The sequence below is a fragment of the Urocampus carinirostris genome, chromosome 9 (genome assembly GCF_059441175.1).
Source record: "Urocampus carinirostris isolate Australia breed hairy pipefish chromosome 9, RoL_Ucar_1.0, whole genome shotgun sequence".
NCBI classification, from domain to species: Eukaryota; Metazoa; Chordata; class Actinopteri; order Syngnathiformes; family Syngnathidae; genus Urocampus; species Urocampus carinirostris.
This window is the reverse complement of record NC_142357.1, coordinates 14,367,185-14,382,587: the sequence shown is the minus strand read 5'-3', so window position 1 is coordinate 14,382,587 and position 15,403 is coordinate 14,367,185. Positions and strand designations below refer to the sequence as shown.

General features: G+C 37.4%; 1 protein-coding gene and 1 pseudogene across 3 annotated transcripts in view; both read left to right on the top strand.

The window, feature by feature from the left end:
* The window catches only part of LOC148359376 (teneurin-3), a 398,357-nt gene that overhangs the window by 244,454 nt on the left and 138,500 nt on the right, over nucleotides 1-15,403 (top strand). For all 3 annotated transcript variants that reach the window (XM_088344602.1, XM_088344601.1, XM_088344600.1), the window contains exon 6: nucleotides 14,810-14,935. In XM_088344602.1, coding sequence (XP_088200728.1) covers nucleotides 14,810-14,935 — 126 coding nt within the window. The remainder of the gene's footprint in view (nucleotides 1-14,809; nucleotides 14,936-15,403) is intronic.
* On the top strand, nucleotides 1,940-2,029 carry LOC148359377 (U2 spliceosomal RNA; annotated as a pseudogene).

Here is a 15,403-nt window from a genome sequence, read left to right as displayed (position 1 = left end):
TATATATGTATATATATATATATATATATATATATATATATATATATATATATATATATATATATATATATATATATATATATATATATATATATATATATATATATATATATATATATATATATATATATATATATATATATATATATATATATATATATATATATATATATATATATATATATATATACATTTCTTCACCTACAAGTGTTAAAAAATGCACATACTGTATATATGATAGTTTGTTGTTTTTGCTCATTACTTAAATCAAAATCGTTTTTTTTATGTATAAAACCACTAGGAGGCTCTGAATAACATCCACTGTCCTTTAAAGGATGAAACAGTGCCGGTTGCTCCTTCGGGTGTTCGGTGTTAACTTTATTTGTCACTTCATTAATTAATATTTGACAAAGTCAGAACCCAAATATAAAACACTCAGTCATTAATGTTGTTATTTTCGTGAATGTACAGGACCTTGGATATATTTTATTATTAGGGAAGATTATGGAAAAAGTTAGGCCAAAAGACAAAACAATATTGAATGTGTGTACATGTTTTATAAATAAATAAAAAACAACAGTTATTTGGGTTTGGACTGCTAGCATTTGTCAATTAAAAAAATGACACATGGTTGACTACTTTAGCCCTTTTTATCATTTCTACCTGCAACTTTTTCACTGTCTTTAAACCGGGCCAGAACAAGGCCCTTCCTGAGCAAAGTTTCCATCTGCTCAGTAATCCCCTTGGGCAGCAAGGGTAGCGAGACCTGAAACGCGCGTGTCATCTTTATATAATAAAGCCTGGCTGACACCTGCATCCATCAACATGTACCTGACAAAATTGTTGATTTTTGATAAATTGACCTTCACTTATATCTTGCTTACGCTTGCGAAATAACCTCTTAAACTGGAAAATATGCAGATGGTATCTTCTCAGAAACGTGCTGCAAAGTCTTTTATATTTTGAAAACTTTTATCACCGTTATTAGCTTCTTTAGGGGTGACATTGACATTGTTTATCTTTTGTTTATTTATCTTTTTAATGTTTTCTCATGTTATTGTGGTGGGTGGCTGTAATAATCGAATTGCAGTTTAAAACTGTTGATTTTCAACTTTAGGAGTGTGTAGAATATACAGCCCCTTACGCAGTAGTATATGCCAGTGTAAACACTGTGGTCCTTACTGTCAGGATCAAAACGATGTCCGGATGAAATAAGAGACTTTTGACTTACAATCAAACTTGTTTAATAAAGAAACGCAAGCACATTGAAACTAGGCAAAATTGCGTTCTTGGATTGCTATGAAATAATCCCACATACTGAAGCATGAGCCTCTTTCCTGTACCGTTTCACCATTTCTAATTGGAGGATAGGATAAAACACGTGCACGTAAGTGCATTCTGATTGTTTTAAAGGAATCACAAATTTAAATGCAGTGTATAATGTTGGTTGCTAGATGGCGTGCGAGTAAAATGATACATCACAGCAGTTCATTCATTGTTTTAAAATAGATAGGAGTCTTGAGAAAATTACCAGTGACCTCCAAAATGTAGAGACAAAGTTCTTTGGGCTTGGGAAGCTTATGCTCTTGTACTTGGTTTTTATGGGTTAGCAGAAAGGAGCTCTGTGCATCTGTTTGATAACAGATAGTGAGGTTACTAGTAGCCTTCAGGCTGTAGAGACAAAGTTCCTTTAGCTTGGGAAACCTACTCTCCTAAACCGGAAGGAGTTTGCGAAATCGTAAAACCACACACTTATTGAGCACTATAGATGTATAAACGTAAAAGTATATATTGGATAGAATGTAGTTTAAAAGGCACATTTATACCATAATTTCCCTCTGAGAATCTAGATGAATCGACTTTGAACCAGGAAGTAAAAGCTGTAATCGTAAGAATGTCAGCACGTGTTCTAAGATTGTGTACAATCGCAGCCATGATCATTGATTTTTGCAATCCGGAGATGGAATAAGAGCTTTCTCTGTCCACTCCACGCATCGGCCCGGTATTGCAGTACCTCCGGGAACGGTGCATTCGCAATGATCGCAGCAAGGCTTTAGGGCTAGGACCTTAGCTTGGCCTTTTGGCTGAGAGTAAGAGTCCCGGCTCCTAGGCTTTGTAGCGTATTATGAACTGACCGATAGCGGATAATGGATAATGAATAAAGAAGATAGAACAATAACCCTTAGAAAATCCCCCCACCTACCATGACATGAAAACAAACAAATTAATTAATAAATAAAAATAGGTTAAAAACAAACCAAAACCACACAAAACTATCAGATTTAAATTGGGTTGAGATTTGTTCTATTTGCAGGCCACTGACTGGATGCATATTCCTCCAAAGAAGGCTTTGACAGAATTTGTTCTGTGGCATGATGCGTTGTAATCTTGGAATATTTTTTAGTTGAAGGGATAAAAAAGCTATGTAAAATATCAATGTAAACTTTTACAATTATTGTAGATTTGACCACAGCCATCTCCCATCATTAAGGACTGTGGGAATTTTGATGTTTTCTTTAGGCAGTTTTCTTTGTAAATCTCACCGTAACGACACCAAACAAAAGTTCCACCATCATCACCTTGTCCAATGCAGACTCGTGACTCATCAGCAAAGATAACCTGAATCTAGTCATCCACAGTCCAGTTTTGCCTCTCCTCTGCTCCTTGCAGACTTGTTGTTTTCTGTTTAAGTGTCAACATTGGTTTCCTCTTAGCTTTCCTATATGAAAATCCCATTTCCTTTGGGCGATTTTGCACAGTTATATCACATACATTGACTCCAACTTCCTCCCATTTCCTCTTCATTTGTATTGTTGTGCATTTTCTGTTTTCAAGACAAATGGCCTTTAGTTGTTTGTCTTGACATCTACATGTCTTTCTTGGCCCACCAGTACGCTTGACTTTTAACAACCTTCCCATTCTGTTTGAATTTGATCCAAGCATTCAATAAAACTGACTGTGAACAGCCCACATCTTTGGCAACCATACGATTAGAGTTGTCTTCTTCAAGAAGTTTGACGATCCTGTATTTGGTCTCATAAGACATATCTCTTGTAGGAGCCATTATTCTTGCCAATCCACTAAGTCCAGGAGCCCCCCTCAAGGCATAATAACTGTACTGTTTTTAACTGCTTGAACTAAGCCTGGTGCCCAATTAAGGAACGGAAATTTACTGGGTATTTCCTCATTTTCTACTGAAAATGCCCTGATTCTATATTTAGTTCCTCAGAATTGAGTTATTCCATATTTATTTCCCTGCACTCGTGACCAATGCAATGTTTTTTTTCTTAATTTATTTTAGTGTTTCTGAATATTTTGCACTTTGGATTGACCTTATGATTGTGTCATGGTTGCAAATTGGGGTTTTTCTATAGAATGAAATGTCTGAGTGAGGGCTTGCCCAAGACTGGACATGACATATATTTTGCTAGGGGTTGTACTCTATACACACACGAGACAATACATGCAATCAGAGTTTTTTATATTTACTCAAAAAAAATGTGATTGGAAAGTTGATATCTTGTTAAATACATTGTTAAAACCAAAACCACTCATGCTCTTAAAGAGACAGTGTGTATTATTTCATCACCATATGTCACTATATGATGTAGTGCAACTGAAAACAAGAGATCAAAAGCATAAAAAAAAATAAAAACCAGAGACTCAAAGTGACCCGAAAACTATTTTACTTTAAAGAAATGTGCCGAGGCATTTTGGGATTTTTGGGTACCCGTAACACCAAGATGACCGACAAACATCAACTTCCCTTAGGTGAGGATCCTGTTGGACGAAATAGTTGCAATTTTCTCGACCAACGAGTATTTAAAAAAATGCATATATATCTATGATAGTTTGGGTCTATGTGTTTATTATTAAAACAATATTGTGTTTTTAATGATATTTTATTACCACTATGAGGCACTAAAAAATACACGCTGAGCCTTAAATAAAAATCCATGGTGATTGATACTAAAAAAGAAAACCCCAAAAGGTCGTTTACCGTTTAACTTTACTTTATTGCAAACATCGATTGCCTAAAGCTTTAAACTGTGTGGTTTTGTCTGATTTTCTATATTTATATAGCTAACCTGTTACAACCCTTAGCGTCTTGACCACAATAATAAACCTTCTTTCCCTCCAAGGAATTCCTCCAAAGCGTTGTTTTAGTTTTCATGTACCTTAGGGGGATTGGAGTTAAAATATGGCCAGGCAGGGGCAATGACATACTAAAGCCTATTTTCAGGGGAGTGAATTGTTAGCGGTAAATGTACAACATCTGTATCTGTTCTAAATGTGGCTTTATTGGCATTAAGCCTGCTGCTGTTTATGAGCTAATCTCATTAAATTCATAGGTTTGTTGATGTTTTATTTGTCTATCGCCTACTGGGGAACGACAGATTTTTTTGGAGTCATTTGTTCCTAATGATGCGTTTCCACTAAAAACCCGTTAAAGAAAGGTATTAGTTAAGACAGGAATTCAGGATATTTAAGATAATGAATTCTAGTTGCATTTAGTTTTAATCCAAACAGCAAGAGAATGAGCTGAGTTGTGTTTGAACATTTAGATAACAAAGTAGAGTTATCCCTTAATGTTTTGTGGTTTACTTTTCACGGTTTTGCTACTTTGTGGATGTTCATTACACTCTGCATGCTCATTATATGACCCGGCTCGAACCAGCAACCTCCCAGTCTTGGGACGGACGCCCTACCCCCAAGGCCACCGAACTGGTATATACAAAGATTTCCAGTGCCAATTATCTGTGTGTGGGTGAACACCTTGCACTAATACGATCCCAAAACTGTACGTAACATCCTACATGCCCCCATTTCTTGGGAAAATATTGTGTAAATTTTAACCTTTATCTTCTGTGTTTATTTATATTGTGTAAAATATAACCTTATCTTCTTTGTTCCTTTATCTTCTTTGTTTTCTTTTATCCTCCTCTTAAATGTGAAACTAGAGTGCCACGTCCGATTTCGTTGTCACAATATGTTCAACCCGTTTTGTAACAATGACAATAAAGGTATATTCTGTTCTATTTAATAACGACGTTGTGTAAGTTATATATGTACGTGAAACAACTTGACAAAATGTGCAAAACTTTTTCAGTTTTTAGTTTTTCTAAAAGCCATCATATCAACAAAACCCGCTGCCCCCCAATAGTTGTCAATTTTGCAATATAGAAACAAGATTGTTTTAAACTTGTAATTTAAAAGAAGTAAATAAAAGTAAAATAGCTAAAAAAAACTCAAAGTTTAGGTGCACATTATATATGAGGTTTTACCGTATTATCGCAAAAAAATTGTTGCATCGGGATTCAAACCCACGCTGCAGCAGTGACAGTGCAAAACTCTAACCATTGGCCACAAATGAGATGATTAACATAAGTGTGAAGTACATTGTAAAGTGCTTTTGGAGGTCTTCATAGACTTGAAAAGCGCTATATAAATGCAGAACATTAACATACAGAAAAGTATTTGTTCCTATCTCATCACACATATTTAGTCATGGTACCAACGATGAATGTTAATTCCGTTGTGCATTTCACATGGTACCATCACAATGCATTTATCACTTAGGCCCGAGCTCACAGTGAATTTTTTGCGGGCTTTTAAAAGAATAAAAATAAATTATCCAACCTTTGGTGTGATTTAATATAAGTATTGTTTACTACCATTAAAGGAAGCTTTCACTTTAAGAATGAGCACCACTGCTTGTTTAAGGCAATGGTGACGTTGTGCAACAAGTTATTGAAATCTAGTTGTATGCCATGCCATTATGGTTGTTCCATGAGTTCCAAAATAAACAAATCATCTTCCATGAATTTGTGATTTAATGATAAACCCATCATTGTTCTTCGTTTTTTTTTTCTCTTTGTGGAGGATCCGTGCAATGGACTCTGTATCGCTCTTGCGCAGTGAAGCCCGAGGGGACGAGTGGTGGCGTCGGCTGAAAACACCCTTTCCTCCTTCCAACTCCTCACAAATGAAATACAAAAATTGATGATTGGTTCAGGCTCGGCTCAAAAAGTGAAATACATTTGTCGGGCTCAGGCTGAGTCATGCTTTAATACCCATGGGCCGGGTCGGGTCGGGTAGGGCTGGATTTGTTTAGGCCAGATTATAACTTTACTTACAATGCTTACAAGATAGAATAGAAAATAATTTATTGTCATTGTAACACGTGGAAAGCACAATAAAGATTGTTTCATGGTACTAAAGAGATAACACATAATGCATTTTGTAATTAGCAGGTGGTTCAGTGGTTAAAAATTTAGATTCTAGTTACTGTGACCTGGGTTCAATTCTCATTGCATCTAACCACCACGTTCGAGCTAAAAAAAATGTTAAATCAAATTTGATAGCGATTTTTAATCACAAATTAAGGGTGAGAATTATGTGTTATGTTATGCTTTTTACGCAAATACAATATCTGTAAAAAAAAAATACAGTTTTTAAATTAACAGTAATGTAAATGCCTGTAAGTAGGGTTTGTTCTTTGGTTTCATTGGATAATAGAGTATTCCATAAATAAATAAATATAAAGGTTTCTACTTCACGGATTTAGACTATCGTGGGTCGTTTTTGGAACGCAACCCCCACGAAAAACAAGAGATTACTATACTGGCAATAACGGTCCCATAACATGCATCCATCCACATATTTATGTTCCAATTTTCGAGTATAAGTCCTGGCTGCACAGAGACGTTTTTGGCACAAGCAGACTCCAGATGGGCCTCATCGCTCGTTCTGCCATCATGAACGATTATCACGGCGGCCTGGACGAAGCATGACATGTGAATATTTTAATTTCCCCTCACACGGGCTTCAGTGTGCACGGAAGCGTTTCACCTTTTTTTAACCTCGTGTGACGATTTTTTTTGTAACCCCCGGTTCAAACTAACATGTAACTAATGTAGATTTTCAACCTTTCCTCCATTTTACGGCCTGCAAAGGTGTACCATGGGCTGCGCTCCTAACGTAATAGATAAAATGTCAGTTTTAAGCGTGAAAGGGGATTTTTTAGCAGCGAGCCATAAATATTCATTGCGACAGGCCAAGGTTGCCGGAATAATTTATGAAAATGACGGGATATTCACGAGGTAAGTGGAGAATGGGAGCCAGGTGGAAGAAAAATGCTCGAGGGGGGAGAATCTGATTAAAGAGCCAATTGGCACAAACATTGGATAGCGATACATGAGATCGCTGACCCGTGAGGCAAAGTATGGTTATATGTGGATGACCTGACATGAGAGACTCGGTTCAAGTCTTCCATGTTTAAAATTAATACCAGATGGAGGTGTGAAGGGCAAAAATAAAGAAGTTAAAAATAACATTTTGTCTATCCATACTATGAAATTATGTTAAATTATGTTAACATGGTGCCAATGTAGCTTTGAAAGGGTAGCGTAAAACAAACTCATGTGGAGTGACTAACAGTATCAATCAGTGAAAAATAATCAGATTTACCAACGAATGAAAGTGAATTCAAACTGGAATACCAAAGAAATACAGTATCTGTAACAACAAATACTATATGCATCTTTTAGAATGAAGTACCATCAGTAATGCTATCCATGGGTAAATGCTAACAATAAACAATATACTGTAGTTTTTTACCCACAATACATTTATTTTTACCATTTTTCTGTAATCTTTTTACTTTAAATCCCCCCAAAATTTGAAGTGAAAGCTCTATCGAAGGACTGCCTCACATGGCTCTGTCTCAGCAGACACTACTTTGTGGGTTTCTGTAAATCAAGATGTGCAGACATCTCTTCCTGGCATCTCTATATCAAAGTGGAGGTCTGACTCTAAACTCAAAGTCCTGTCCAAGAAACATCCAAACTTAAGCAAGCCGATATTGAGCTTACGGTAATAGAGTTATTCTCAAGGTGGGATCAGTTAACATGGTAACCATACAAAGGACAAAACAGTACTTTAAACCCAATGAACCAAATTGAAAACACACAAAAAATACACAGTAAGTATAGTTGGTGACATTGTACATGTAATACAATTTATTCCATTTATTGTTGCTCATATTTATTTGTGTAAAACAGACACTCGTGGATAATGCACATCCCTTTTTCTTATTGCCAGAATTTTGTCCTTCATTTGTCTCTGGTACTGTGAATAAGGGTAGTGTGACAATGAAATAAATATGAAGGGCTTTTAATATGTCATCAATACAACTGGTTCTCTAGGGGTTAGGATTTGACTCTCTCGCCACAGCAACCTGGGTTTGATTCCCGTTGCATCAGATTATTCGCGATAATGGTCAGTGGTATTTTTTGATTGATTGATTATAGCACAAATATGGTAATATACTACTGCAAAGCCTGTGTAACACACACACACACACAAAAAATCGTGTTACTTATCTGTCTATATCTATATACCAAAGTCATAGCCCCCTAGTAGGAGGTGGTTAGAGTCAATAACACAATGACAATCACCAACCATTCATTCCCCAACGCTCTTTCCAATCTGACACCGAACATTAAGCACACAACACAGCAAGAAGTGAGTTGCTGTGCCATGCAATCTTTCATCAGCAGAGAGGCTCGACAGCATACACTGGTTTAGCCCCTCCGCATCATGTGCATCAGTCATTCTTAACTTACCTTCACCATTCACATATATCCCTAGTACACACTCATCCGTCCATTAAATTAACCAACCTCACATCCAGAGTATGTTCCACCTCATCCATCCAACCATGTTTGGGCCTTCCTCTTATTACATTTCCTACCAATTCTCCGCTACATATTCTTTTAGTCAACCGGCATTCATCAATTCTTTCCATATGTCCAAACCATCTCAGAACATTTTCATCAACGCTCTCGGCAAGCTTGCTCACCACAACAGTTCTTCTTTTAATCTCATGATTACTTTACCTAAAATGCGCGTTATACAAGAAAATAAAACAAAGATACTTCCAGGAATTAATCTAAACCGCATTAGGAATATTTAGTAGGACTGTTTTTTGTCTCACGGTGCATATTTGAAAAGTTATCCATAGCCAACATTCTTTAACAAAGGAATGATTTATAGACTTTCCATAGCAGTTTTCACTCTCGTCTGGTGCGCCCTACATTTGATATCCTCTCCGGCCCCCCTCAACCTCTCAAGTTGTTCACTGCAAGTCGATATCCATCTACACAGGCGTCTGGGAAAAGAGAACTTTTTTTTTCCCGCTCATCAAATGGCCTGGGAATCAAGACGCTCCCTCAGCATTTTCTTGTTGTCTAGTGGTCTTTGAAGGAGGAGATTGGTGCCGCTCTTCTCTATTTCTTTTTAAATGCTTCCCCCCCTTTTCCCCCTCTCAGAAATAAAAAGGTTTTGCCTGTGCTGGAAGAGGAAAGATAGTGATGTCAAAGCCAGTTGGTGGTTTTATTATGTAACACTGGCCCACGTCGTTTTTATTTTCCTCACTTTTTATTATGCTGCTGGCCCACTTTTAATGACAATCTTTGATTTTTTATCCACCCACTGATTAAGTTTTGATAAGTTTTAGAGCAGGGGTCCTCGACCTTTTTGTAGCTGAGAGCTACTTTCTGTTATCAATTAGCGTAAAGGGCACCCGGTTTTATATGAAGTTCTTAAACAGCAACTTCGTTAGGTGGCTTGCTACATAGCTAAAAAGTAGCTTGATAGTTTGCCAGAATAGTAATTTGGTAAAAAGCTAAAAGAGTTAGAGTGCTACCTAAAAGAGAAAAAAACAAACCAAATAGCCAGAAAGAAAGCTTTAAAAGAGCTAGATAGCAGCCTAGAAAGGAAGCTGAAATCTGACACAATGTGGGATTTCTTGGTTTTGTATTATTGCATTTCTCTTTAACCCTGTAAGGCCTAGATATAGAAAATCACTTAACCAGCAGTCCCGTAAGTTATGGTGAGTTTTATTTAGTAGAATTTTTTTTAACATGACTTAAAACACACTTATATTTTATAGCTTATGAATGACCTACATTTCATGTTGACAATGTCTGTATGTTGTTTGTTAATGCTACATCCATTGAACCTGGTCATCCTTTTTGTTATTTATTTTTATTCTATATTATGATTTAAATATGATATATTTTATTTATAATTGTATTGTTTGTTAAAACTACACCTATTGCATACTTAAGAAATCCTTTTCTTATTTTTCATTTTTTATTTTACATTATTCTTTAATTATTTTACATTTTATTTTTGTTATTTGTTAATGCAATATCCATTGCAGCCTAGCCATCCTTTGAAGGGAAATGACCTCATGTGCGGTCCCTTCTCAAGGTTTCTTTATTTTCCTCATGTTGAGGTTTTTGAGTTTTTCCTTGCCCTCATGTAGGTTTTAGATCAGGGCATGGGGTATTAGTATAACCTAGTTTGCAGTAGTCTGTGGGCTGTGCAGCCCTTTGAGACTCTTTGTGATCAAGGGCTATACAAATAAACATGACTTGACTAGTCTGGAATACATCACACCTGGTAAAGTAGGATATAGCTTTTGTTGTACTGTTTTTATTTACTTTTTTTTTATCACTCTTACCAAGCCTTCTTTATGATAACGACCTTGGGATCAAACAGGGTAGAGGACATTTGCAATATAAACCAAATTGCTTACAAATCCAATGGATTGGAACCAGAGAATGCTAAATACAGGTGCGGAAAGTACCCCAAACCAAATGTTTTATTTAAAAGGAAACATTACCAACCTCACTACTTGTGCCTCTGGGGTTCTGATAAAACCATCACAGTGTTAATGTGCAGACGCTGCCATGCCAACTGCGAGGAAATGTTCTAAAGCAACAGGACTCCTGCGCGCCTTGATTGAAACTGCCACTATCAGTGTCACCTCGCCCCAAAACGCATATACACACATACAACGTAGAACAAATCCCCTATTTTGTAAAACATTGTTCTGTATGCACCTTGAGGAGGCAAATATACTCTGTAGGAGACACTATAACATTCACTTTAGGACCAGTGTATGGATGTATTGTGCCGATTTGCATCAATATTGATATCAAAGTATTTAGCACACTGAACAGCTCAGGAACAAAATTCTTCATACATTTAATCAAACTAACAGAGGCAAGAAAAAATTACTTTGATAATTAAACTTTAAGTAACTATTTGTTTCTGTCATTTCAGTTAAGACAGATGGAAGGAAAAACATTGTTTCTAGTAAAATAATAATAATAATAATAATAATTTCCTTTGTATTGTCATTCTTTGTAAGAACGAAATGTCGATACACCTGACCCGTTGTAGCGAGCCGATGCAGCCGCAGCCAACAGAGGGCGCTGCCATTTTACCAATGTTATAAGTCTTAGGTATGACTCGGCCGAGGCGCGAACCAGCGACCTCCCAGTCTCAAAGCATGAGTTGTTAAACAATTCAAGGAAGGATGGTAGACTAGTGTCTTGCAACCGCCCAACACAATTATTGTTAAGTTCTTTAGAAGTCTATTTGTCTAACCTCTAAACAAAATATAATGGCACTGAATAGTATCATGCAGCACCTTTTGCTAATATTTCAAGGCGGCTCAAGCGCAGTGAATGATAATGAAGCTAGCTAGGTGAGTCAGCTGCTAGCATTAGCACTGCTACTGTTAGTGGATAGTACCATCTATCCATCATTCATGCTGCTTATCCTCACTAGGGTCGTGTGGGTGCTGGAGCCCATCCCAGCCATCTTCAGGCCGTAGGCAGGGGACACCCTGAACCGGTTGATAGTCAGTGGAAGGGCGCACAGCTACCTCAAATTCACTCGCTCATTATCATCTCGGGACAATTTGGACCGGCCAATTGACCTGACATGCATGTTTTTGGAATGTGGGAGGACATTGGAAGAAATCCACGCAGGCACTGGGAGAACATGCAAACTCCGCACAGGTAACTAATACTATACTTCTCAACCTTTTTGTAAAGCACTGTAGATGGACAGTGTGTAATAAATAATGCCACTTAGTGGTACAAAAAATGGCCATTCATTAAAAAAAATATGTTGAATACTAGGTGAAAATACATGAACTATTATACCAATATTACTTTTTATTAAAAAAAATCATGTGTCAAGAAATTTGTATTTCTTAAACACAGTGGGATCCCCACTTATGTCACCACCATGTTTTTCCAGCATCCTGCCGCCACGCTGTGCTCTGTGGCACTGACCCATGCCCGCACCACGTTGCCATCTAGTGGTCAAACACTACAAATTGGAGCTTTAAGAAAACATTGTTTAACAATAATTAATGGAAGCAGGTTAGCAAATAATCTAAAGTCATAAAGAATTCTCAACTCGAGAAGTGTCAGTAATTAGTATTATCTCGTGCTCTCATGTCCAAAGAGTAGAACAATGTTTTGGAAAGTTTTTTTTTTTCCTGTAAGGAAAGGGACACTGGGGACAAGGGTGGCACCAAGACAAAAAAATAATAGTATATACTATAATATCTCATCTCATCTCATCTAATCTCATTAGCCGTACCGCTTATCCTCAGTAGGGTCGCGGGGGCTGGAGCCCATCCCAGCAATCATCGGGCAGTGGGCAGGGGACACCCTGAACTGGTTGCCAGCCAATCGCAGGGCACACAGGGACAGACAACTCATTCGCTCATTCACACCTAGGGACAATTTGGACCGGCCAATTCACCTGAAATGCATGTTTTTGGAATGTGGGAGGAAACTGGAGTGCCCGGAGGAAACCCACGCAAGCACGGGGAGAACATACAAACTCCGCACAGAAAGTCTGGAGCTGGATTTGAACCCACGACAGGTTCCCATGACATGAACTGTGCCGCACAAGCGCTAACCACTGCGCCGCCGTGCTGCCCATATACTATAATAGTATATACTATATTTACCAATCAATGTATTCTCATTATGTTTTTACTATTTTTGTTTCGGGTCAGATTAATATGCTTAGAGATACGTCAATTCACTGGATTTTTGTCCTGATCCATGCCTCCTAGGAAGTAAAAGGCCATTAAAAATGACTAAACTTAAGTACATACAAATAGCAATTCTTACATAACTGCATAATCAAAGTAGTTACTGCCCAGGTTAAAACTTGAGATTGTATTAAGATAAAGAAAGGAACCCACTCTGAGTGAAAGATTAGATTTTTGATAGCCCTTCCATCGGAGGGGCGTCCCACCTGAGCTTTCCCCTAAGTATGCTTCCAAGATCGGCTCAGGCAGGAATCACACACCCCATGGCTACAGGCTCATTTAATGAAAACATGGGCTTAAAAGAACACATCTGATCAGTTTAAACAAAAATCACATGTTTAAATGAAGCGAATAATGCTGGACACTAGATGGCATGTGAGCAGTATAAAAAAAGAAACTTTGTAACACAAAAGTACAATACATTGACTGTGAAACCTAGGGAGTGTAGAAGGGACGCAAGCTTGTGACCAGACTTCCCAGCACCAAAGTGAAGGCCGTCTCGATTAATAGTTAGCGGGCCCCAGGAGGATATGATTGTTGTGAGACTACAAACAGCACCTGGATATAGTCTTTGGCTTTGTTAAGGTACATTTGAGGATAAAATCATTAAAAGGCAAATTCAAACTATAATCAAACTATAATTTCCCCGACAGTTACTCTGCAATTCTTATCACTGCCTGTATAATAATCACTCAGGCGGCTACTTCCCTGATTACTGACACCCAAAAATAGTGTGTTACTCTAAAAATTACAGTAAGTATTCACTTGAGGTCGACCCCCTAAAGCCAATTAAGAATAGCCACATAATAAAAGAAATACAACGAAACGTGTACACCAATCTGTGGATACAGTGAGCCTCTTATATTTATTGGCTTGTGGAATCTTGAGAGCTTGCAAATAAATGTTTGTCCATTTTGTTGCTGGGCTTCAAGCGACTCAAAGATTCCCTTCTCCATTTCTGGGTAATGTCCAAGACATTTTCCTTTTTCCCCAGGCATCGTCTATTTCATAAAAAAAAAAAAAAAAAAAAAAAACAAAAACCTACAAATAAAAAGACCAAATTTCTGCACACTTTTTAAAATCAATTCTGTGCTCACATTTTACTGAATTGAATTATTTGTTCATGTATAAGCCACGCCCCTCTCCATGCCCTGCCTATCATTTACCACTGGAGACACGCAACGAAAATTGAGCAATCTAAACTGACCCCCTGACTAAAGTATTTTATATTAAAACTGTATAGATGCAAGTACATATGGTAGGGATAGTATCAAAATATCAGTAGGGAGTAATTCAGCACCTTCGTAGTCCCGTATTTAAGACAGCGTCACCGTAACTGTATTCAGTTTTTCCTTCTTAGGAAATGTACTGTTGGTGTGATTAAGTCAAGTCAAGTCATGTGTATATGTATAACACTTAATCACAAGGGGTCTCAAAGGGCTTCACAGAGCACGGACTATTGCAAACTCCAGACTATTAATACATCATCCCCTGATCTAAAACCCACATGAGGGCAAGGAAAAACTCAAAAACCTTAGCATGAAGAAAATGAAGAAACCTTAAGAAGTGTCCACACATGATCCCAAGTGCCATTACCTTTGTGTTGATGGCGGATTTTGTGTAGTGTGTGTGAAGGTGCAATGGTTAGGTCTCAGAGGGCATGACAACTCATGAACTGTTTTTAAAAAGTAGCACAACAGGTTATAATGGCAGTTGATTACACAATGTATTAATAATGCGTTACAACACTTGTTACGAAGAAAAGCAATTACTTTCCAGGAACACATTCATGTGTGACGCGTTACTCCCAACACAGGTATAATTTTTCGAGGTTAATTCACTTCTAATACCATTGTTTTTATGTCTACTTTTTAGCCATGCATCTTTTTGGCCTTAATTGGCAGCTGCAGGAGTTGGACAGCCAGCCAGCGTTCGAAAATGGCGGAGTTAGAAGGGCCGGTCCCACGTCGTCCAGCACTGTCACTGCACTCGCCGCCGACGGTGAGAAAAAAAATACCCTGATTGATTGTCTTGTCTTTTATGCATGCATGTTTTAGTATGAGTTATAGTCTTTAATAACAGCACAGGACGACATCTTTCTAATGGGCCAATTGTCTCTAAATAATTTGTAATTAAATTTTTGTTATGCTCTGCTGCATCTCCATCCAAAATTAAGCTGTCAAAATACAAATAAAAAAACTCATTAAAAGGTAACTGCAGTAAACCTACAATAGAATAAAAAAAGTGTGATTGAAGCCCTCCAAAATATTTACCAAGCTTTGCAATTAGAGTTTAGATCGTACAAATTACAATGCCAAAATATTCAATTTCTTAGTCACTTTCAAACCTTCCCATGAAAAGTAATTCATTTTGAAAATGATTAATACTTTCAATAAGGAGGTTTGATAACTCAAACAATAAAAATATGCTTCTTGCTGGCATGCGAAGATGGTCATCTAGTACCGTGGC